This window comes from Monodon monoceros, unplaced genomic scaffold (assembly GCF_005190385.1).
Source record: "Monodon monoceros isolate NGI ecotype Baffin Bay Population unplaced genomic scaffold, NGI_Narwhal_1 Super_Scaffold_3, whole genome shotgun sequence".
Classification (NCBI taxonomy): domain Eukaryota; kingdom Metazoa; phylum Chordata; class Mammalia; order Artiodactyla; family Monodontidae; genus Monodon; species Monodon monoceros.
This window is the reverse complement of record NW_021703780.1, coordinates 76580507-76603511: the sequence shown is the minus strand read 5'-3', so window position 1 is coordinate 76603511 and position 23005 is coordinate 76580507. Positions and strand designations below refer to the sequence as shown.

General features: G+C 41.1%; 1 protein-coding gene across 3 annotated transcripts in view; it reads right to left on the bottom strand.

Moving 5' to 3' along the window:
* Nucleotides 1–1319: 1319 nt before the first annotated feature.
* SYNPR (synaptoporin) overlaps nt 1320–23005 on the bottom strand; it is a 291233-nt gene continuing 269547 nt past the window's right edge. For 2 of the 3 annotated variants that reach the window (XM_029243019.1, XM_029243022.1), the window contains 2 exons: nt 7210–7401; nt 1320–3022 (listed from right to left, as the gene is read on the bottom strand). In XM_029243019.1, the coding sequence (XP_029098852.1) occupies nt 2765–3022; nt 7210–7401 (450 nt within the window). In that variant the 3' untranslated portion in view covers nt 1320–2764. The remainder of the gene's footprint in view (nt 3023–7209; nt 7402–23005) is intronic. The other variant, XM_029243021.1, reaches the window with a different exon arrangement.

The following is a 23005-nucleotide window of genomic DNA, read 5'->3' as shown; positions in this document are numbered from 1 at the left end:
AGATCTACTGTTCTTTTCTTGGAACCAGAAGGAATAAAACCAGCTTAACGAAATCCCCGTTGGACTACAGCAGCATTTTACTGCAAATCTGCAGTGGACTCTGGAAGCATGTCTCTATCTGGACCAGGGTGGATAGTGCTTTCCATGACAGAGCCCCGATGTATTATGGGACTGTTAAGGTTGGTAAAAAGAACTGGTGATTCTGAGCATTTCTCCACTTTGGAGAATTCATGACAGCATAAGAATCAGAGGCCAGGGCTTCCCTGGTGGCGCAGTGGTTGAGAGTCCGCCTGCCGATGCAGGGGACGCGGGTTCGTGCCCCGGTCCGGGAAGATCCCACATGCCGCGGAGCGGCTGGGCCCGTGAGCCATGGCTGCTGAGCCTGCGCATCTGGAGCCTGTGCTCCGCAACGGGAGAGGCCACAACAGTGAGAGGCCCGCGTACCGCAAAAAAAAAAAAAAAAAAAAAAAAAGAATCAGAGGCCACTCTGTGCCCTGGACAGTGCTGAAGAAAGCAGTCCAATCCAGCCGCTATCCCGAGAAATCAGAGGTGGATGGGCGGAGAACTCATGCCTGTTCTCCTTCTCCCACTCCCAGCCCACTGCCTAATGGGTGTTAGGTCAAAGGCCAGGATGTCCTCCACTCTATCCCGCACCCACCAAGATCTTGTCAAAATGCTGATCTCATCACGTCCCTCCTCTGCTTAAATCCTTCAGCGCTTTCCCTTAGCTTCTTTAGGATAAAGACAGAATTCTTGACCGTGGTGCCCAAGCGGGACACCCCCCGCCCCGCTCCAATAAGCAGCGACACCTCTCTCAAAGCCCCCCTCACACATTATGTGCTACATATCCATCCTGTCTCCTGCCATCTGAGAGCTTTGCAAGCCTACTCTCTGCCTGGGATACTCTCCCTTCCACCATGTCCTTGTGAAATTCTGCGCTGTCTTGAGGCAGATTCAAGCTCCTTGACTTCCCCCTAAGCAGCTCGAGTCCCCCTGATAAGCATTCTCATAGAATCCTGTGTCTTTGTTGCACATAGTGTAACTGGGGTATGCTTATTTTACTGTCTGTCTCCTCAATAGAATGTAAGCTTCCTGAGGTGGGGCGTGTTTCTGCTTTCGCTATTGTATCCCCAGTGCCTGGCAGAGCAGTGGGTATACAGGAGGTCCTGGAATGACGGAATCAATCAATGAACAGCCCTGGGCTCATAAAGCAAGGTCAGGGTGAGAGACTGGGAAGACTGTGCACTTATCCTTTGTTCTCTCATTGTTCACGCTCACCAGGTTCTATTGCTGTAACTCTCCATTATCCAGCCAGCACGGTATGCAATAACTTTATTAAGGTCAAAGAGATATCACGATACAGATTTATCCAACAGGATCCAGAAATGGTTTATACATACCATCTAAGACACACAGCCGTTTTGGCCTAAAATATTTCCAACATCACAGATCACACAATGAGTTTATACATCGATAACGACTTTTATCTGGAAATACAGATGCTCAGCTTGCTCTCACTGTTGGGCCCTGGCATTTCAATTGAGTTAAGACAAACAGGCAAAGATTAACATTTTCTTGATAATGAATACATTCTGGGGAATATTTAATGAGAAATATTTAATATTTAATGACAGAAAGGAAGTCATTTTTAATTTACGGGTAACATTCAAATCAGACTTTGTAAGTTGAGCCATGACTTGAGAATTTTTAATAATTGGATCTAGGACATATTAGCTTTACAAATAAACAGGATTTAAAAGTTTAGCTGGTAGTGTAGGTTCCACAGACTATCCTTCATAAATTAACATGTTAGCACACTATCTTGACTATGGTGTCTGATACCTACATCTCCATTATTCTAAGGAAACAAAACTCCATCCACACTCATAGTTATTGGGCCCATTGTTCATGGTCCATAGAATAAAAGCCACAAAACACCATAGAAAGTTACAAGAATGTAAATATTTAGCTAACTAAATAGCATAAATATTGGGCAATTTCCATATACAACACTGAATATATACTAATCAGGGAAAAACAAAAACCCCAAATCTTAGTTACAATGCATTCAGAGCTGGATAAAGCCAGAGAGACAAATTTGCAAGTATACAAAGTGGTGAATATATTTCTGTAAACGTCCATTTAACAAATACGTGGTACAAACTGGAAAATTTTCATAAATGCAGTTCAAATGTTCATTTTGTGAGAAAATGCTTATTCATGCACTAAATCATATGAGCACTGATTCATCAAATAAAAAAAAATACATAGTAATTGTCTGAAAGCAATACTTAGAGACTCACAATTCTACAGGGTCTGCAACTAAAAAATAATAATACATGCACGTTGTGATGCACCAAACAGTATTAGAGAAAATCACTAAAATGCCTTTCGCGCCAAAAATCGTAAGAAAACTCAGTGCTGTTTAATTTACTTTATGCATATTACATACCAGAGACTTTAAGCTACAAAATGCTTCTACTATCTCAACACGCATACAAAACGACCATAAAAGTATCTGTGTATATAACAAGGTACTCTCCAATCAGCCATCTTGATGAATCATGTATCTCCTCATGTCATCTCTTCTCTAAGTACCATTCATCACGACCCAGGCCTTTCTGCTTTAATGAGGACTAACAGATCTCTTATTTACATTCAACACTCCCTGAATTAATAACTGATTGAAACTCTTAAAAAATTCTCCTGCCACTGACATGGAAGGTGGTGAGGCTGTGTTTGGAAGAATGCCAACACTACCCTGTTAAATCTGATTGGTAAAAGAAGCAGGGCCACCGGGCTGTTGGCCAAACTCATCCGAGGATGGCCCCAAACTCGCCTGCTGGTTGTACCCACTGCTTGATCCATAGGTGTCTTGGTTGTACCCGCCTTGGTTATAGCTACTGGAGTGTCTCTCCACTGGGTCTGAAAGGTATCTCTGGCTCGAGGAATGCCAGCCGGTCTCCTTGAAAACAAACCAGATGTTTCCAGCCCAGAGAATAAAGTTCAAGAATCCAAAGACCTGAAGGAGGATCAAAGCAAGTGAGTTGACAGACTGGACAGAAACCCCAGAAAAATCTCAGTTTCAGAAAAATCCTTCACAACACAAAAGGTCACTTTTTACCTCAATGTGGAGGCCTCTTCCAATTTCACATTTGGAGTCACTGTTTCATTTAGAATATCTGACTTTTCATGAAGGCTTGCTACAATACATGTTAGGCACTGCATAAAAGGCTTTATGTACATCCATTCATTTAGGCAAAGAAGGTGCTATTATTATACCCATATTAAAGATGTGAAAACTGAGGTTCAGCAAAGATAAGGATTTTATTCAAGGTCACATGGCGTGGTTAGTAGTAGACCTGGGACAAGCCCTGTTCCATCTAACTCCATAGACAGAGCGCCTACCTAATCCATCACTACCTCCCCAGATGAGGTAATCCTCATGGTGTGTAAGATATCTTCAGGGGACACAGGGTTGAGTATTTTCATTTTAATGATGGTGCATTAATTTATAAGGTTACCTTCACTTTAATGCTAGAGTTACTACTTTTCCATTTATTGAAATGATATAAATAAAATGAGTCAACCTAACAAGTATGGAGTGGGCTTCCCTGGTGGTGCAGTGGTTGAGAGTCCGCCTGCCGATGCAGGGGACGCAGGTTCGTGCCCCGGTCCGGGAAGATCCCACATGAGCCATGGCCGCTGGGCCTGCGCGTCTGGAGCCTGTGCTCTGCAACGGCAGAGGCCACAGCAGTGAGAGGCCCGCGTATACCGCAAAAAAAAAAAAAAAAAAGTATGGAGTAAGCAATGGTACAGGTGGAATGCAGACAAGTACACGCATGGTAGTGTGCACAGAGGTTGTGCTTCTTCGAATAATTGTACTTTCTGTGCCTCTCACAGTCAGAAGTGAATGCCCAAACCACACTCTGAATAAAGTTCAGGTTGCAGAGAGGTATGGAATGTTTTCTCAAGAACTGAATATGAGACTTTCCTATGGAAACTCCTCTCACTCTCCAGAAGGGTGTCCTTGGTGAGCCAGAGGACCGGGTATCACTTCCCTGGGGCCTGAGTGTTTGACGGAAGCAGAACTGTTTGCTTCTGTAAGAGGCCCAAACAGAACAGTTGTTCCCCAGCCTCTTCCAAGGTGGACTTGTTGACTGGGAATTCAGCAAGGCAGTCAGTTTTAACAGCCCGCTTTTGGAGACAGACAATGATAGTGTGACACAAAGCTGTGATGACATTAAAGTATATTTAATAGCCACTCCAGCACGATGGTGACCAAACAAAATGGACTTGGGCAGAGGCCATAGCTCTGGAGTAGGCTCCTAGAAGTCCTTTGCAGTGTCAAAATAATTTATCCCTTATTTGTTGGATGGTGGGATGCTTCAGAGTGCCCTGGGGGTGGGAGTGGCAGGCTAGGTAGTCAAGGTGAAGGACTTCGGGGGCTTGAAACATGGGCTCCAAACTTCAAAATTTTAGCAGCAAGTGGATCAGGACACACTACCTGAATCTCAGTCTTGGAGCCATCCCCTCTGGCTTTGGAATTCGAGTGGCCTGGGCTCTGCAATTTTTTGCTTTATGATTCTGGACAAGGCAGTTAGCCTCTGAACATCAGCATTTTTAAAATTCTATGAAATGGAGACAATTATTCCTTCCTTGGGGGATAGTTGTGAGGATTAAAGAGGATGTGTGTGAAGCAGCTAGACAGTGCTGGACACGTTAGTAAATGCTTACTGATTGCTAAGCTATGCTATGAATCACTTTCTAAAATATTTCCATGAATTGTATTCAGTTGACTCTTTTGCTGAGGCATAAACTGAAGCAGGGCTTTGAGGCCATATTCTTGAGGTGTCAACAGCCCAAACTGAGCATCTAGGCGGCTAACCAATCGCATTGAAGACTGGGTTATCCAGACCTCCCTCCCTCCCTTCCTTCTTCTCTTTCCCCATCCCATCCTTTTGTCTTCCTTTAACCTTAACTGAGATTTATTTAACATAATTTTGTGCCATGTTCTAGGCTCCTTGCTGAGGGAGATACAAAACACAAATAAGGTACTTTTAGTATAATAGTTGCATGATCAAAATGAATTAGGTAATCACTGACACAACTCTAATTTACATATAGGACGTTTTAACCATGTGTACAATAACTAGGATACTTTCCATCAAAGGGGAGAGCTTGATTAAATTACACCTCTGTAAGTATAGGTTGATATATGAGTAGAAAAAATGATCTTGGAATCTTTTCAGATATGAAGGGATGGCTCTGCCCAGGACTATAATTTTACCTGTTTTCTATTCCTTGGTCCCTCCCTTTCCCCTGATGCTACTTCGTCTCTAAAAAAGGGATGCTTGAGAAGAGCCTAGAAATTAGGGAAATGCAACTTAAAAGTAAGTACATAAACAAGGCATTGCCATGGGCCTATTTAAGGAGCGGTGATGTTTTATCGTCATCACAGAGGTATCACCGATCTCTTGTCTGGCACATTTTAGGGGCACATGAGCCCTCGAATTTGTTCTTGCCATTTTGTTGCGACTGAAATCAGAGTAGGGATTTTGATTCTAGCCTAGATGTGGGACAACAGAGAGACTGAAAAACACAGTACATAACATGAGAAAGAATGGAGAGAAGACATCTAGATTATCTGAGGACATGTACCATCATTGCTTCCGTGAAGCTGGAGGAACAGAAGTAGAAATTATGGATGGTTCGTCCGTTTCTGGTACTTGTGACCCAACCATTATACCCCATATAGACATTGGTACCAGCAGTGGGATCCAAAGAACGGATTTTAGGGATACGAAGACTGTTTTGCTTTAGCCAGTTTAAATGGAGTTTTCTGCCACTAGGAACTGGAGCACACAAACACAGATCCAGAACCATAACAGCACCTGACCTGCCCTTCCACACACGACGTGCTTTGCTTTCCGTCCATTCTTCTTTTGATTTTTAAGACATACGTCACATTGTTTCTCATTCAAAATTTGCATCTCCTAGTCTAAACTTATTAGAGACACCAGAAGCAGAATTAAGTGGACCGTGCAGGATGTCATAATTTACTAGAAGAACTAACAAACACACTGATTGATTTTATCTTTGTTCTCTTAGATTCTGAGGTCAGGGTGATAATAACTTTTATTAAGCACTGCCTGTAAACAAACTACAGAAGTAGTAGAATGTATTTTAATGTACACCTCGAAGTATTCATCCATAGCTGGGGCCAGAAGTAAATAAAAATTACTGTGAGACCCTAATATATAGTTTATTTCAATGCTTACTATCTTATTACTAAGGCAAGATTCACAGTCAAACCAGCAGCAGTTGATCAGCCACACTTCTTCCTTCTTAAATGCCTTCTCAGATTAAATTCCAGAAAGTTGTAGAAACATAAGTTAACCTTGAAGCAAAGATAATTAATTTTTAAGGGTGGCTAAAGAATGTCGATCCTTTATCAAACACTGAGCCCTCTACTATTCGGTAACTACTGCTTTTTGCTGCTACTCTAGCTTCTGTTTCTCAGATACAGTTTCTTTCTTTGGAGTAACACAAGTTCTTATACTCATAAAATAAGAATCCAATTTAGTGGCCCTGCTATCTGTCAGGTGTTCTGTCTCCCTGTAAGAGCCATACACTTGATGATAATATTTGACTGTTCAACGAATACAGTTTGGCTTTTCCAAAGTTATCAAGCAACTAAATCAGAAGCATGGAAAAGATTAAAAAAATTACCATAACTATTATAGGTATTTTTTATACTTTGCATTTCTATCTGTACCCTACTGGGTCTGCGTATTTTTCTCTAGACAATCAACTGGGTGTATTCTAACTATGTGTGGCTGGAACAGTGTTTTCTTTCCAGGAAACCTCTATGCCATCAAATATTCCTTTCAACTTCTGGCAGACTTTAGACTTAAAGTTTACATTTTATATCTGCTTCTGGCTTAGAATTCTGACTTGACTGTCATCCAAGCAACAGCTGCCAGTACCTGCTGGGCTCTTATTAAGAACTCTTTAATTGGCAGCATTAAAGTCTATGGGTAGAAAACTGGAAGGCCAAAGGATCATCTTGCCTGTGGAGTGAACTATCACCTTTTAGACTGGACTCATTTCAGAGGCAAAATTCCCCAGAAGACTCCTGAGATGTTTTTCTGACTCCTGTGACCGGCAAACAAAGATTTGGGAGGTAAAGCATAGAGGGAAACATACCACAGAAGTGTTTAGGCTGGACATCACAGGGCTGTGGACAGCCATGCATTTGTTGGACGGCTGTTTGCAAGCTGACATCAGTAACAATACTTCTTTGGGATCCGTAGCAACCTTGACATCAGACAGCCCTTTTGCCCAAGCTGATGAACCCACCAACCACAAGAAAGAAAAGACTACAGTGACGATGAAGTCCTACAGAGACAAACAGAAAGATAAAACAGGAAGAGAAAAGTGAGTTCTAGAAACAAATTGATTCGTTTATACAACTCTTTGGTTTGCCTTTTGAAAAATTCCAAGACCCCATAGCATTGGAACCATGTTGAGAAACGAATAAAAGAAAGTTTTGTGGTACTGTATTTATATTTCTAGAAAATAGACTTATTAAAATCACAATAGTAATAATAACTTTTACTGAGCACTTATTATGTGAAGTATTATTCCAAGTTTACATGTATTAATTCATTTAATCCTAACAACAGCACTATGAACCAGTGAACTTGACTATTCTATACTGCTTTTCTTGTCTGCTTTAAGGAACATTCATGTTTTTATTTAAAACAAGTACCTTAAGTTAAAAAGATTGAGGTCCTGCTTAAGTTAAATATGACACAGTAGAAATGAATCACTTTCCATAAACAAACTTTATGGCTGAAGTCAGGATCTATGTCCTTGGAGTAAATATGTTATTTTGGGGAGCTAATGCAACCCTTTTCCCCCCAGTACCATTTTATACAGAGGGATGGTATACTGTACTAAGGTATCTCATATGAGTTAAAAGCTCAGTCTATCATCCATAGGCCTGGGGTTGAATCCTGACTTTGCTGCTTACTAGCTGTGACCTTAGGCACTTTGCTAAACTATTAATACTTGAAGCCTCAATTTAACCCTCTGTCAATTGGGATAATAACAGTATCTGTCTCACTGGATGGTGGTAAGGAGTGAAAATGTGTATGTTTGCCTCTTTTCCCCAGTAAGAGGTCAGCTCCATGAGGGCAGGGCCTTTGTCTCTTTTGCTTATTGTTGCCTATTGGCAGAAGAGGTGCCAGCAACATTTGTTGAGAAAATAAATGAAAGAATAAATGAGTATACAAAATGGTCCCAGTTGGGTTCTATAAATTTCTGTATAGGAGTTTACCAGGTGGTAATGGTAGGGTTAAAGATGACTTTTGTTTTATATAAACTTGTATATTTTAAAACATATTTTATAATTAGACCAAATAAAAACAGCATGGCAATGTGATCAAGGCACTGATTGATTATATCAATGGCTCGCCCAGACAGAACTTCAGGTGGCCCTATTTGTCCTTACAGCAGCACCAGGATTTATAATTAGACCAAATAATAAATGTCATTAGAATTGAGAGTTTTAGCATCAAAAGTTTCAGAAAGCAGCCTCAGGCCAAGTTTTCTATACCTGAGCAAAGTGTGACAATTTGGCAACTATGTCAAAATTCTAGCTAGAGTATAAATTAGCCTCAACTTTTTTTTGGTCTTTTGCTAAGCCTAAGTTTGAAGTTACATTCAGGGAGAGATGTGGGAGCAAAGCCCTGACCCCACTTTCCTCCCATTCTTTAATCTACCAAACCAGGTTCATTTTGCCCCATGCTCAGCAAGCCAAAAGCCCGACAGGCCTAGGACTGCAGCAAAGAAAAGATTTTTTTCCGCGATAGAGCCAAGCGCAGGGATGGGAGAACAAATCTCACACGCACCCCCCAGAAGGCGAGGGGCTGGTGGGTGGTGGGGTATTTATGGGATGAGGAACAAAGCAGCAGGGCGGGCAGAGGCGTGCGGGGCGTGGGGAAAGGTGATTGGAAAAAGGTGCAGGAATCCTCATTCTGCGCAGGCGTCACGAGGCTACAGGCCTCTGCACGTGGCGTTTTCGACACACTGACGCCAAAAGGTCACCTAGAGGACACTGGCGCATGCCCAGTTGAAGGGTTGTTGGTCCCATACTCTCTTGACCAGCTCATCTGGAACTAGACACAGCTGACTCCAAGTTCCTTCTGCCTGGAGGACAGGCAAGTCTTAAAACAACCTTGATTAAGGAAGGCAGGTGAAATGGATTTAACCCACGGTTTCCCTCCAATTGGCCAAACCCAATTGGAACCCCATGTGATCCATGCAAGTCACCTCTTGGACATAGAACATGGTGGACAGGGCAGAGCGTCCATCAAAAGCTGTCCCAAACTAGTGGCTGTCTTGGGAAACAGCTGCTGTCACATTAAATGTGCTGTCACATTTAGAGTGCTTCCTATATGCTAGGCACTCTGCTAACCACTTACAGACATCATTAGCCTTACAGCAAGGTACTGAGGTTAGCCCTGCTTTTCTTAGGAGGAAACTGAAACACAGGTCAAATACTTTCCTTATAACTAGTGCCTGGCTTGACAACTGTGCCGTATCATGAGCTCACCCTCACCCTCAGTGTAGCTGGATTCACTTTGCTAAGTCAGCTTTCAGGAATACCAGAATGAAGCTGTGAATCAGGGAACACAGAAATCAAACAGCAAGACAGAAGCTCAGCTCACAGAAGAGCTTTGGATTTTTCAAAGAGAGTATCACTAAGCAGTGGCTGGATGGGATAACTTTCTGGGTCCACTCACAGATTTATTTCATTATTTCATTTGGAACACTAATAAAAGTGACACCTGACTTCTAGAGAATGTCTAGTTTTTAACACACTATGGCAGAAGATCATTTGATCTTCACGATAACTGCACGAGGGCGAAGACAATTATACCCATTTTACAGATTCAGGGAAGTTAAATGATGTGTCCGAGTTGTCATAAGTAACAGAGATTTGAATTCACGACATTGGGCTCCATGTTTAATGAGTGGTTTTCCATTATGCCCAGGTGTTCTGAAATTTGGGCTACCTAATTGTGGAGACACAGACATAGCAATAAATAACACTGAGCTACAGAGGAAGAAATGCTTTCTCCTTCAGGATTCTCTTGTAATCTGAGTAGTAAAGGAGAAAGTCTCAGCTGGATGTTAATATGTCTCTAACACCTATTTAACAAATATTTAATACCTACCTATCAAAGAAAATTGGCCCCAGGCTCAGAGCCTTCAGGCAAACAATGGTACCTTGCTGGAATACAGTACTGTTTATTTTCTAATGATTCATTTCTATGTTTATCTTCTAATTATGTCAAATAATGCTGGATTTCTGTATCCAGGAGTGGTACAGGAGTTTCTTAAAAAATAAATTTTATTGAAGTTACCAAATAATTTAAAGAACAACAGTAAATAATTTCTGGCCCACATGACAGAAGCAGGGCAGAGAATGTCTGAGGTTTGGAAAGATCTGCATGGCCACATCCTGGGCTGGGAACACTGAGACTCTAACCCAGTGCTATCTCATAGGCATAGAATGGGAGCCAGAGATGTGAGTCACATATATAATTTTCAGTTTTATAGTAAACACATTAAAAAAAAAGCAAAAAGAGATTGGTGCAATTAATCATATTAATACATCATATGTATTCATATAATACAGTTCAATATATAAAAATATTATCATTTCATACATTATAAAATTATAAATAAGACATTTTACTTTTTTTGGTATTAAGTCTTTAAAACCTGGTGTAATTTATACCTACAGCACACCTTAATTTGGTATTACCTACATTTCAAGTGTTCAACAGTCACATGTGCTATGGGACAGCATAACACCAATCCACCATTAACAAGTGGAAGCACTTGTTGAGGGTCCACTGAAAGTGATGCCCTTTGTCTTGTTTTGGGTCACTAATGTCACAATTTTTCTTAGTACTTGAGTCTGAGATGGCCCTGGTAGCCATCTCTCAGCTTAGCTTTTACAAGGCCAGCACGCCTGTTGCATCTGTCCTGGCCTATAGGATTTCTTACATAGGTTGATAGGATGGCATAATCCATTGCCCCAGTGGTCTGGTGGAGGACTGAAGGCAGATCAATGACCAAAGGGAGGCTTGGGTTTTTGGTACTGGCAGCCAAGGGAAGAGATGGGCCCACAGAAACAGCTCCACTAAGTGGGAGCTACATTTCAGCCTAGATGTAGGGGAAAAGTCTGACTTGAGCTCTCTATTCTGACCACATGTGCCAGGATGGTGACTGGTGAAATGGGATGAAACATGGAGTCCCATTTTACAGATGGGATCAATTACTTAAACCCAGCATGAAAGACGCAGAGCCAGGATTCGGACCCAGGGAGTTCAGCTCCAGAATCTGTGTTTTTTTCCTATAATATTTATTGGAGGACAGTTGATTTACAATGCTGTGTTAGTTTCAGGTGTACAGCAAAGTGAATCAGTTACACATATACATATATCAGAATCTGTGTTCTTAATCTATTATAAAAGCACTCTGTTGCTTTTAGAGGCCCATGATTTTATTGACTCATAATAAAAATTAAGTTGCAATATTCATACTTATGGCTATCATTTACAGAGCAGTTACCACGTACCAGACACTGTGTATTTCATGTATCACTCATTTAAGTCTCATAATAACACTTTGAAGTGGCTATTGTTGACCCCACTTTACAGATGAGAAAATCAATGTTCAGAAAGATCAAGTGAGTTGCTGGAGGTCTGAGAATCACTAAGTTGCTGAGCTTTGTTTGCGACCAAGGTTTGCAGGGCTTCAAAGTCTGTGTCTCTCCTCAGAAGGTGAACGTAATTATATTCCAAACCAGCTTTGATGGGGGGCGCACCGTGTGTCAGGCCTGAGGTTGATGTGCTTTACACGTTTAGCCTCAGTTCAGCCTAACCACAACCCTATGGCGTAGCGTCAGTTTTTCTATTTTACCGATGAAGGAGGAGGGCTTAGAGAAGGTAAGTGATTAGAGGAATTGGGTACCAAACTCAGACCTGACTCCAAATCCCATTGATTCGTTCATTCGTCCATCATTTTACTTGTCCCTTTTCCCAATCATATGTTCAGTATTGATTATTTTCCCACTCTGGGCTGGGTACTGTTCTAAAAATGGAGGAGGGGCTGGCAAACACTGGCCAAAGAACTGTTCCCGGCCCTCAGGTGGTTTACATCTTTGCCCTTTCTGCACTGTCTGGGTTGTTTTATGTTATTACTGCCAGATACACTATCAGCTAATCAGGATCTTGCAGAAAGAAAGCTGCAGTGGATGGGGTGGTTCTGTTACAGGGGCTGAGTAATAATCAGTCATCTGGTTTCACATGTGCAGAATCTGGCTGACACTGGAGAATCAACGTAGGATTTCATTTCTTTTTCTCTTAAGTTAAATTCGATTATGATCGACACACTGCACTTTTTCAGTCTGTTCCCAGAGAACTTTATCAATTGATTTGTGGTTGTTCAGCTGTGGAACTGAGGCCTCCTGTTTCTTCTTGTTTTCTTTTCTTATGAAAAGAAAAAAAAATTTTATGCATCTCTCCCTGTAGCTCAGTGAGAGACAACTGATTTCATAATCTGGGTGCAAGAAGGAGGTGTTCTTGGCTGTTGGGCGATCTTGGAGTAGATGGCAAGGTCTTCAGTAGCTTTCTGCAATGCTGTTGTAAATCACAGGTTAAAAACATTCCTTACAACCTGCTCTGAATTCCAATCGATCCAGCCTAAACCTTTCATTACAAATAGCACAAACATTTCCAAACAAGTCCATAATAATATAAGAAAATTAATAACTGCTCAAAATAAATTAATAGTAATGATGTTACTAGAAGTAGCTGCTATTGATTCAGTGTTTACTATAAGCCAAGCACTGTTCTAAGAACTTTACATACCTTATTCTACTTTCTTCACCAAGAATTTGTGAGGTAGGTCTTATATATAGGTTTTTAGGAAAGAATCACCTAATAGTTCACTCTACAGTCTTTGGAATCTGGTAGCCCTGGGTTCAAATCTCAACTCTTTCTAAGTAGCTCTGGGACCCTTTAAGCCTCAGTTTTCCAATCTGTAAAAAGGGGCAATAATAACATATATTTTCATAGGGTTTTTGCTAAGGATAAATGAGTTAATTCAATAAAATGCTTTGCTCAGTGCTTAACACAGAGTAAGCCCTCAATGAATTTATACACACAAACACATATATAGGCAAATTCTATACATAATAATTAAATATATAACAGTATAGAGAAGTGTATTAGTATTATTCAGTGGGTTTTGATGGTCAAATTAGGTGGTTCATTCATTCATTCAACAAATCTCTAGTAAGAACCAATTAGATGCCAGGTCTTAGGAATACAGTAGTTAATAAAAACAGACATGGCCTCAGTATTCATCCTGTTGGAGGAGAATAACTGACTCACATAACCACAGAAGAATGTGTAATTGCAAATGGTGATAATGGCTTTGCAGGAAAGGGACTTGGTGTTTTTAAAACAAACAAAAAATGCGTGTGGGTCACTGGCCAGTCTAGAGGGACGGGGAAAGCTGCACAGATCTGGTTGTATCCAGAATTCTTTTAGGTTTGTCCCTTGGGTGGCTCTCAAAGCAGACTCATGTTGAATAATAAACACACTACAAAATGACTTATCTGGAAGGCCTATGAATTGTTGTGTAGAGGGAGCTTTGGGCTTCTCTTTACTACCTGCTTAATCTATGCCCAAGAAGGATGCATGTTGACATTGGTCAGGACCAAGAGGGAAGTTTGAGTGGGAGGCGGGGAAGCTTGCTTATTGGGAATTTTGGTGGCCCACATGTCTGCTGAGGCTATCAGCTTTCTGCACTTGCTTACCTGTAATTCTCTCCCTCTAAGAAAGCTAAGCAATAAACAGAGTGAGACCCAGGGGTAAAAAGATCTAGGATGGATCTGCTTATATATCTAAATGTTGGCAGAAGAGTATTCCTGCCTTTCCGGACCCTTGTACTCTACAAGTTTGTAAAGCCTAGGAAAACAACCAGGGATGCTACTGTTTCCAGGTGAGTTGCTAGCTTATGTAGAAAATGACACTCTTTCCAAATCGTTGGATACAGGTTTTGACACCTCTACCAGTAAGTACAGAAACAAGTAAGATGCCCAAGTCTTAGACCAGAGGCGAGGCAACTGCTGAAACCAGTTTAGATGTCTTAAAAATAATTGGGAAAAATCATATTTGTAGAGTTAGTCAAGGATAGGTCTGGAGATTTAGAGATGCTTATTGAGCATCTTATCAACCTTTTTAATTTTTATGTATTATTTAGCATTTCTAAAATACATTTGGGCCTGCCATTGAAGCAACTAGATGAAAATACTAAGGTTTAAGCAATTAACCAGCTTTGTCCACTTAACGTGAAACATCTGGGCATAGTAAACATATCTGGAAAACACCACATGTCAGGCGGCATATAGATGAAACATCTGGAGGAAATGTAGTATATAGGAGACACGGTGGGAGGCTTGAAGTCAAAAGCAGCCCGATTTGAACTTCATCACTCACATGTACCTTGGACTACAATGTTCTTTCAATGTGTGAACAGATAGATAGGTAGACAGATAGATATGACTTGGGAGTCACATATATGTGATAGCACAAACACACTTTTAAAAAAACAGATGACACACAACTACTTTTTTTCCTCCATAAAATGGCAAACAGTAGAGACATGGATAGTTAAAATATCAGGCAATCCAAAGTAATTTCTTAAACTGTCTAAAAATTTAAGTTGCCCCACCGCCAACCTATATTTAAGAATGGATACGTTTTATAGGAAATCATTTCAAGTAAGCTACACTGAGAAATTGTGACTCTGAAAATGCTAGCAGACCTTTTAGGGGCCACCTTCTGAAACAAGTCAGCTCCTTTTTGAACCCTGCTCTGTGCTCTCTTGCTATCACCTTCCCTGAAACTGAAAAAAAAAATGCTTCTCTGGAATTACATAATATTAGAGTGGGAAGGAACTGCTGAAGAGATAAATCCAGGCTGTCAAATACTCCTTTGAAAACATAATCCTATTATTAACTTACTATTCTACACTTACTGAGATATCTCCAGATAGGACATGGAAGAATTGCTATGCACGGCTGGAAATAATACACAGACTTAGAAATTCTCTGGGCTTCAGTGTTGACATCTGTAACATGGAATGGGAGTGCCTACCTTACAGGATTGGTGTGAGGATTAAAATTAAATACAAATGTTAATCATGGAGACTGGAGTATTTTCATTGTTGCATTTATGAAGGTGGTAAAGGTGATGTAACCTTCAATAGACATGGCCTGATCATGTCATGGTCAGTGATATTTGACAATGAATTCAGCTGTAATGATTTGCTTTTCCCCCCCTCCCCACTCTGTATTCTGATGTTCTTTCAAAAATACATTCACTCTGCTGAGGTTAAATTCATATGGCCAAAACTTTGTATTTTCTTAATACAGTCTAAAGTTCGAGTCAGTGGTTCTTTGTGGATAGAGCTTCAAACCTATTTGGCAACGACCAGGAGTGTCCCTGTCTGTGTGCGTGTGCGTGTGTGTGAATATATCATCCGGTTACAATACATGATAGAAAAGAACTGGGATAATTGTGTTAAGACACGAAAGGCCATTTGAAGAAGAAGTTCTGCCTGGGCTACGTTGGTCACTGCTACATTCTCAGAAGGCACACAGTATGTGCTATTTAAATTCTGTTCATATATTGACCTCATTCACTGGAATGTAAGTTCCTTGGGGATGGAACAGTCTTAGCCACCTGTGTCCCTGTGCCTAGCCAAACGTCTGGCGTGACTTCTCATCTATAGCCACTGAATGCAAGAAGAAAGGGAAGAGACTTCACATTTGGCAGTCACCCAGAGTGGAAATCATTTGGATTTCAAAAATCTCACGTTTTGTAAATTATTTCAAAGATATAAGAAACTCCTAACACTGGCTGCCTATAAAAAATTACATGACTGGAAGAAAGGGATGGAAGAAGGGTTTGGGGGGTTTGTTTTTATTATTTTTCTTTATATCTATCCCCCCGTATACCCTTTCAAATAACTGGATTTGAAAACCTGAGTATAATTTTAGAGTAGGCATATTTTACTGGATTTGACCTTCGGCAATTGTGAGAAACTTTTCTGTTTAGGGGAATGATTATGATTATATTTCACACTTCCCTCCCACCGACATTTTTTTTTTTTTTTTTTGCAAGTGAGCAAGCGGTGTTAGCACAGTTAGGTTCATGAAAAGAACTGTTATTTTTCAAGCATTGCTTCTGCCTTCCTAGAATTGAAGACCCATTATTCTGTCATATATCAACCCATCTGTCAGCCTGCAACAGACGGTTAAAACGAAGAACTTCTAAAATACCAACGAGGAAATTATCCTGCACTTCACCATCCACAGCTTAAATTCAGCCTGACTTAAGAAAATTCCTTCGCCACTTCCCCGCTCACCATACAAAGTGAAAACGAGGGAAAATACTACATTTGAATTACAAATTAGAAACCATTTCCCGAGAGGATGGTTATTGGATTCATCGATGCTGGCTTCACTCTGCCAGTTGGGGAGAAGACAGACCCGGGTTCGAGCCTCATTTATGCTGGTTCTCAGCTGCGTAGCCTTTGGTAGTTTATTTGACCTTGTGGGTCCTTATTTCCTCAACTGAAATAGTAGACAGTTAATGGCCTGTCTTAGAGAGTTACTGTGGGAATGAAAAAAGAATGGCTAATCTGTGGGACAATATCTTGCACAACTAGGTACCCAATAAATGATAGGTATTATTATTTTCATGATCAGTTCTTCCTTCTGTTCTTAGCCTATTTCTCATAAGTCTATTCCAGATGGAAGATTCTGTGTCTCTGGCAGGCAAGATTTGAGCAGGTGCCTAAGGACAGAAGGAAGGCAAACATGAAAAAGTGACAAGGTGTGGATGAATCTGAGTGTGTGTCTGTCTGTAATGTGTGCTGCGTGCATAGTGTAACTCGTGGAAACACGGTGTTGTTGTTTGGTGTGTGTTTGAGGTGAATGAACAGGGAGATGCGTGGAATTGAAATGTCATTGCCTTCTGCAGGAATCCGTTTTTTGTAAGCCTGAGGGGACCAGGGACTTCTGCCCAAACACTCCCCCAAAGAGTCATCATATGTTTTCCTGGTTTTCGTTTTCAGTCTGGATGAAATAAATATTTGTGATTTATACCCTGTCGAGGCATAAATATTAATGGAATCATAACTTATGTTTCTTGCTTTATTTAGCTGATTCCACTTATTTTTGTCAGTTCTATCATATTCCCAACATATAACTGTTAGAATGTAATGCTCACAGTTTTTTTGCAGTGGGAGTTTTGGGGAGGATAGCTTCCTTTTCCCCAGTGCTATTCTTTTCTAAGCGCCAATGTGTGTGATAAGAGAGAATGGCAGGCCTGAAAGCTCTGAGAAGCAAGGTGTGTCCAAGAGCTGCGCTTCTCCACTTTAGGTGCCACGGATCACCTGGGTATCTTGTTGAGATGTGGATTCTGATTCTGGTTCAGTAGGTCTGGAGTAGGTCTGAGAGTTTGTACTTCTAACAAGCTTCCAAGTGATGCCAGGGCTGCTGATCCAGGGACAAACTTTGAGAAGCAGCGTCCTAGCCTATGTGGAAACTTCCTCCCTAAAAGTGACCCAGTCCACACCAGAATCCACTGCTCACCACTCCTGCTCTCAAGGGCTTTCCCGCTATTTGCACACATTGCCACCCTGCCTCACTTTCATATAGGTAGGTCTCATTTTCCCACTTCAATTTTAAGATAACTTTCTTCTTATTTTCTCTCTTCCAGCATTTATTGAGTAATTTCTATCCACCAGGCACTGTGCTGAGTGTTAACCTCATTTAATTCTCAGTGATAAGGTAGGTACTATTATTACCATCAATTAACAACTGAGAATATAGAGGTACAGTGAGTTGAAATAAATTGCCCAAGGTCACCCACCAAGCAAGTGGTAGGCCCAGGACATATACACAGTTTGACTCCAGAGCCTGGGCCCTCAACCCTTATGGCTTTGCTAAGATTATGTCTTATTGAAACTGTGTCAAATATATTTTTATACCTACTGCCACACCTAGTCCAGTATCATTTTTAATAGATATAAGCAGAGAGAGTAAAAATCTGTTATACAAATAAAGAAGAAACATGTATGCTCTTTTTTCCTTTTTTTCCTTTTTGCTTCCCAAACTGATGGCTTAATGAAACCTGTGGAGCTGAGTATCAGGGGGTTAGGACTAACATTATCATACGAAAGTCCAATAATAGGCACTTAGCTAAAAACTGCATATTATTAGAATCTGGTCTCGAGAAGTTATGCTATGTGGACACAATTTGACCTATGGTATATTAAAATCTGCTATAATGAGATCTCATTATATGCCATATTGTGTCCTGTTGATGAGAGGAAGAAATGAGCTGTTAAAAAAGTGAAGGTTCTACATAAGATATTCTTAGTCACACAGAGGACCCTGATTCCACACAGATTTGCAGAAATTAGTTGAAGATGTAATAATCTCACACCAGTTTGCAGAGCTGTCCCTGCTAAGTGCCGCTCATAATATTCTGTTTTTAAAGAGAAAAAATCTTTTCCACTATTACAAAAATGAAGCCAAAGAGAAAGTGGGTTTTTATTTTGGAGCACAAAGGAAGCTGCACCCTGTTCTGGAAGTAACCATATAACACGCTGGTTCCAGATTTCAGGAATCACCCTCATTCCATTTATGCACCGTGGCAAACAGTATTGAAACTAGCGGAAAACACCTGGGAAATAAACATTTTGCAAGTACCTTGTTTTGATGATTTGGAGAGAATCTGAAAGCTAACTTATGGTACCTGTTAAAGTAACTGTGTGTAGCTTAAGGTAAAAAGAAATCCACATTTGCAATAATAATAACCTTTTAAAATGTGTTGGAAATATGAGTTGAATCATGCACAATTAGAGATGGGGTCTAAGGTTTTTTTGTAATGAGAAAAATCACCAAGAGTGGAAATAATCTTTGATAAACCTTTCAAGTCTCCCACACTGAGGGCTGTCCTAGCTGTTGTGTATGCATAAGGTTGTGGGCTTGTGTTTGGAGGCCATGTATGAAACATACGGAGCTCTGAGCCCTGGAATTGCTTCCATTCAGGGAGATGCTCCCACTGAGATGGACCATGTTGCTGTGTTGATGCTTTTTGGTTGGATGGAAGACCAAGTGCCTACAGGGTGGAAATGTTTTATGTTTCTATATATCTTTCTTATATGTGGGCACATGTTTTGTTAGTTTTTGCCTTTTTTTGTTTTTGAATTGATCATTGAATGATCATATGTCAGATGCACATACAGTGCACTCTGCTATGTTGTGGGCTTGGAATGGCCATCAGGTCTTTTTGTTTGTTTGTTTGGTTTTGTTTTAGTGACAACTCCCTGCCCCTACCTTACGCAAAGGTTTCAAAACAATGGTTCCCAACCTAGGGCTCCCTTGAAGCACTTTGTGAAGTGTCAATTTGGAACTGAGACTGGATGAGTCTTGTTTCTGGTTTAGTATGTAGCTTTTCTGACCATATTCAGGACAGTGGTAGAAACACACCCCTTGGAGGTCACTTCTTTACCATTTTCCCATCTCCTTAGTTTTCATTCTTTAGAGGGTCAGGAGAGCATAGGGATTAATTGCTATAGTTTTAAAGTCAGTGCTGGATTCTTCATGGCTGATTCACCGTGTGACTTTAGCCAAGATCCCTGAACCCTCTCAACCTCAGTTTTCCCATCTGTAAAATGGTGGGACAATACCTACCTCTGAAAACTTTTGTGAGGATTAACTGAGATGTCACACACGAAACACTCATTACAGGATGCCTGACTTTCATTAACTACTCAACAAATATTGACTGTTAGCATTATTCCTTCCAGGTGAACTAGACGCAGGGCAGAATTGTTTTACGAGGAGACATACTTGTCAAGAATGAGTTCCCAGAGCAGATCATTGGTGGCAGAGGTGCAGCCTTTCTGGAAGTGAGACTGTGGATGCTGGATGCCAACCCACTTGACTAGAATGAGAGCCACCCATTGGCTTTCAGGGCCAGAGACTGGCTGAGTGGTAACTAAATCTAACTAGTTTTGACATCACTTTAATGAAAAGACTGACATTGGCTTCGGCTTCTTGGATGCTCAGCAGCAGCTGCCCAGCTGAATTCCTCCCTCTGAGGCACCTGTACTGCACTGTGCACCTGGCTTTTGTGGGTATTTCTTTCTACTTATTCTGAGAGCGACACTGCCTTTTAACTCTCCACAAGGCCATGCCTGATTTAGGATTTGTATTGCTATAAGCAAAGAACAGTTATTAAAGTATTTTTCTGAGTCACAGTTTCAGTTGCCCCAAAGCACTTAATTCCATGAATTTGGGGAAAAAATGCAATCTTTCCCACACATACTGTTGTGTTTGCTAAACCACCTGCGTTTTATCAGTACACATATTTTCCACAAGCAAGGCAAACTTTCTCACAACGGTGAGTCTGTCCTAAAGAGGTTTTGATTAACTTTGCTCATAAAAAAGTAGTGAAATAGAGAGCTTTCTTTTTCTAGCATTCACCAACTTCTTCGTTTCTAAATACAAAATGGATGCAAAGGCTAATTTCACCTCAGATATTTGAGAGCACCTACCTCCATTGGGTCATATAATAGCTATTTATGGATTTAATGAATGGGAAGACCTTGCAAATGAAAATTCCTAATTCGTTTTTCATAATTTTAAATGGAACAGTCCTCTAATCCACCCCACCCCTGCCATGCTTGGCATTCAAAACTAAAGAGAAATACCACAGTGTTCTTCCTTAAAATGATAGACAGCAAGTATTCTGTTTGTTTTTGTAGCTTAATACGAGGAACTAACCTCTAAAAGAATTTGAAATTACTTATTCACTTCAAGTGAGAACTAGAAAAATTATCTAGATAATCCAGGACAACTAAAAAAAACCCAAAAGAAACAAAAAAATCAGTAAACATCATTGATCATTCATTTACTTTTCTACCGCGTGTCACGTGGGCTCCTAGACCCTAGAAATATAGGAGCGGACAAAAGCAGACAAAAATCCCTGCCTTGTAAAGTGTACTTTCTTGTGGAGCAGACAAAGAACAAGGTAAATAAGTGAAGTATGTCGTGGTTTGAATAGTGGTGAGTGTTATGGAGAAAAAATAATGCAGGGAAGAAGGAAAGGAAGGGCTGTGATAGGGAGATGGATGCTGAAATTCTAGCTGGGGTGGCCAGGGAAACCTTATTAAGAAGGGAGGTTTTGAGTAAAGACCTGTAGAAAATAAGGGAACCAGCCACGTGGACATCTGGGTAGAACTTTTCAGGCAGAGAGAAAAGCAGGCACCAAGGGCTCCAAGATGGGAGAGAGCCTGGTGGGTTTATCAATCTAGAAAAATGGAAGCTTGGAGTAATTCACTTTAAATGAACAGTGGTTCTTTACCTTGTTAGGGTCAGAGACACTTTATAAGGATGTGATAACAAATGTACATGTATTGCTCCAGGGAAATCGGATCTGGTGAAGAATGAGGAGGGGAAGTAGGAGATTGTGGTCACATTGTCAAAAAGAAGTGACAGGGCTTCCCTGGTGGCACAGTGGTTGAGAGTCTGCCTGCCGATTCAGGGGACACGGGTTCGTGCCCCGGTCCGGGAGGATCCCGCATGCCACGGAGCGGCTGGGCCCATGAGCCATGGCCGCTGAGCCTGCGCGTCCGGAGCCTGTGCTCCGCAATGGGAGAGGCCACAACATTGAGAGGCCCGTGTGCCGCCAAAAAAAAAAAAAAAGTACTACCATATTTCTAAATGTTCTCTTTGAATAGGGATGATTCAGGAAAACCTCTCATTTATTCATTTTAAAATCTTTTAGATGGGAGGCCTTCTGATGGTCAGTTCTATTACCTTAAGTTCTTAAGAGTTCTCTTTGAGAGCCCTTTTCTTGTTTATCCCTAAAATATGGGAGTTTGTAAGGTCATAACTTCCCTTTTCACTCCCCTCTCTCCACACTCTCATCCACAGTCATGACCTCCTCTGAATTTCAGATCCGCATCCCCTTTCTTTGCTACTAGCCGCATATGGATGTCCTACACTCCTTCAATTTAATTTGTTGGAAAAAGAAGCCCGTCTCTTTCCTGAACCTACTTCTCCATCTGCAGGTATCAGCTTGGGTGAAGGCAAAGTCTCCTGTCACACGGGGAAGCCTTCTTAATCTCCTTCCTATCCCTGCCTTCCTGTGGGATAGTGTCGGGTGGTGACTGCCAGCCCAGGCCCTGGATCAGACAGATGTGGTTTCACTCCTGGCTCAGCCATTCACCAGCCATATTACTGACCCTGGACCTCTCTTGAAATGGGGATTAAAACATTTAGCTCACAGGGTTTCTGTGAGCTTTAAACGAGTCATGCATGGGAAGCCCTTGGTTTCCCGCCTGGTGCTCAAGAAAAGTTGCTCAAGAAAGAGAAGATGTTATGTTTCAGCTCTTACTGCTTCCTCTTTACACTATTGCAATTGTCTGCTCTTCAGCCCCCCGTCTCTAGTACCAGCATGTTATTTAATTGTTAATATAAACTTTTAAAAAACACAGGTTTGCTAATACGCTTCTCTGGCTGAAAACTTCCAATTGCATAGATAAGTGCATTAGAATTCATCGTGCCTTGGGAGTATTTTTTGGGGGGGCAGGGGAGGAAGAAGGGTCAGAGATCTTTTATAGAATGTAAATCTATGCTCCATAATTAGGCTCATCCCACCTCTAATAACCTCAGGTCGTACTAATTCCCCACTTTTAAATACACTCACTGTCGCTCACACATACCTACACTCACACATACACACTCCTTTCTGCTCTCTTCTGTCTGGCCCCTCACTCCACTCCTCTCCTCACAGAGGATGCTTACCACCATATTTACCCATGGAAGCCA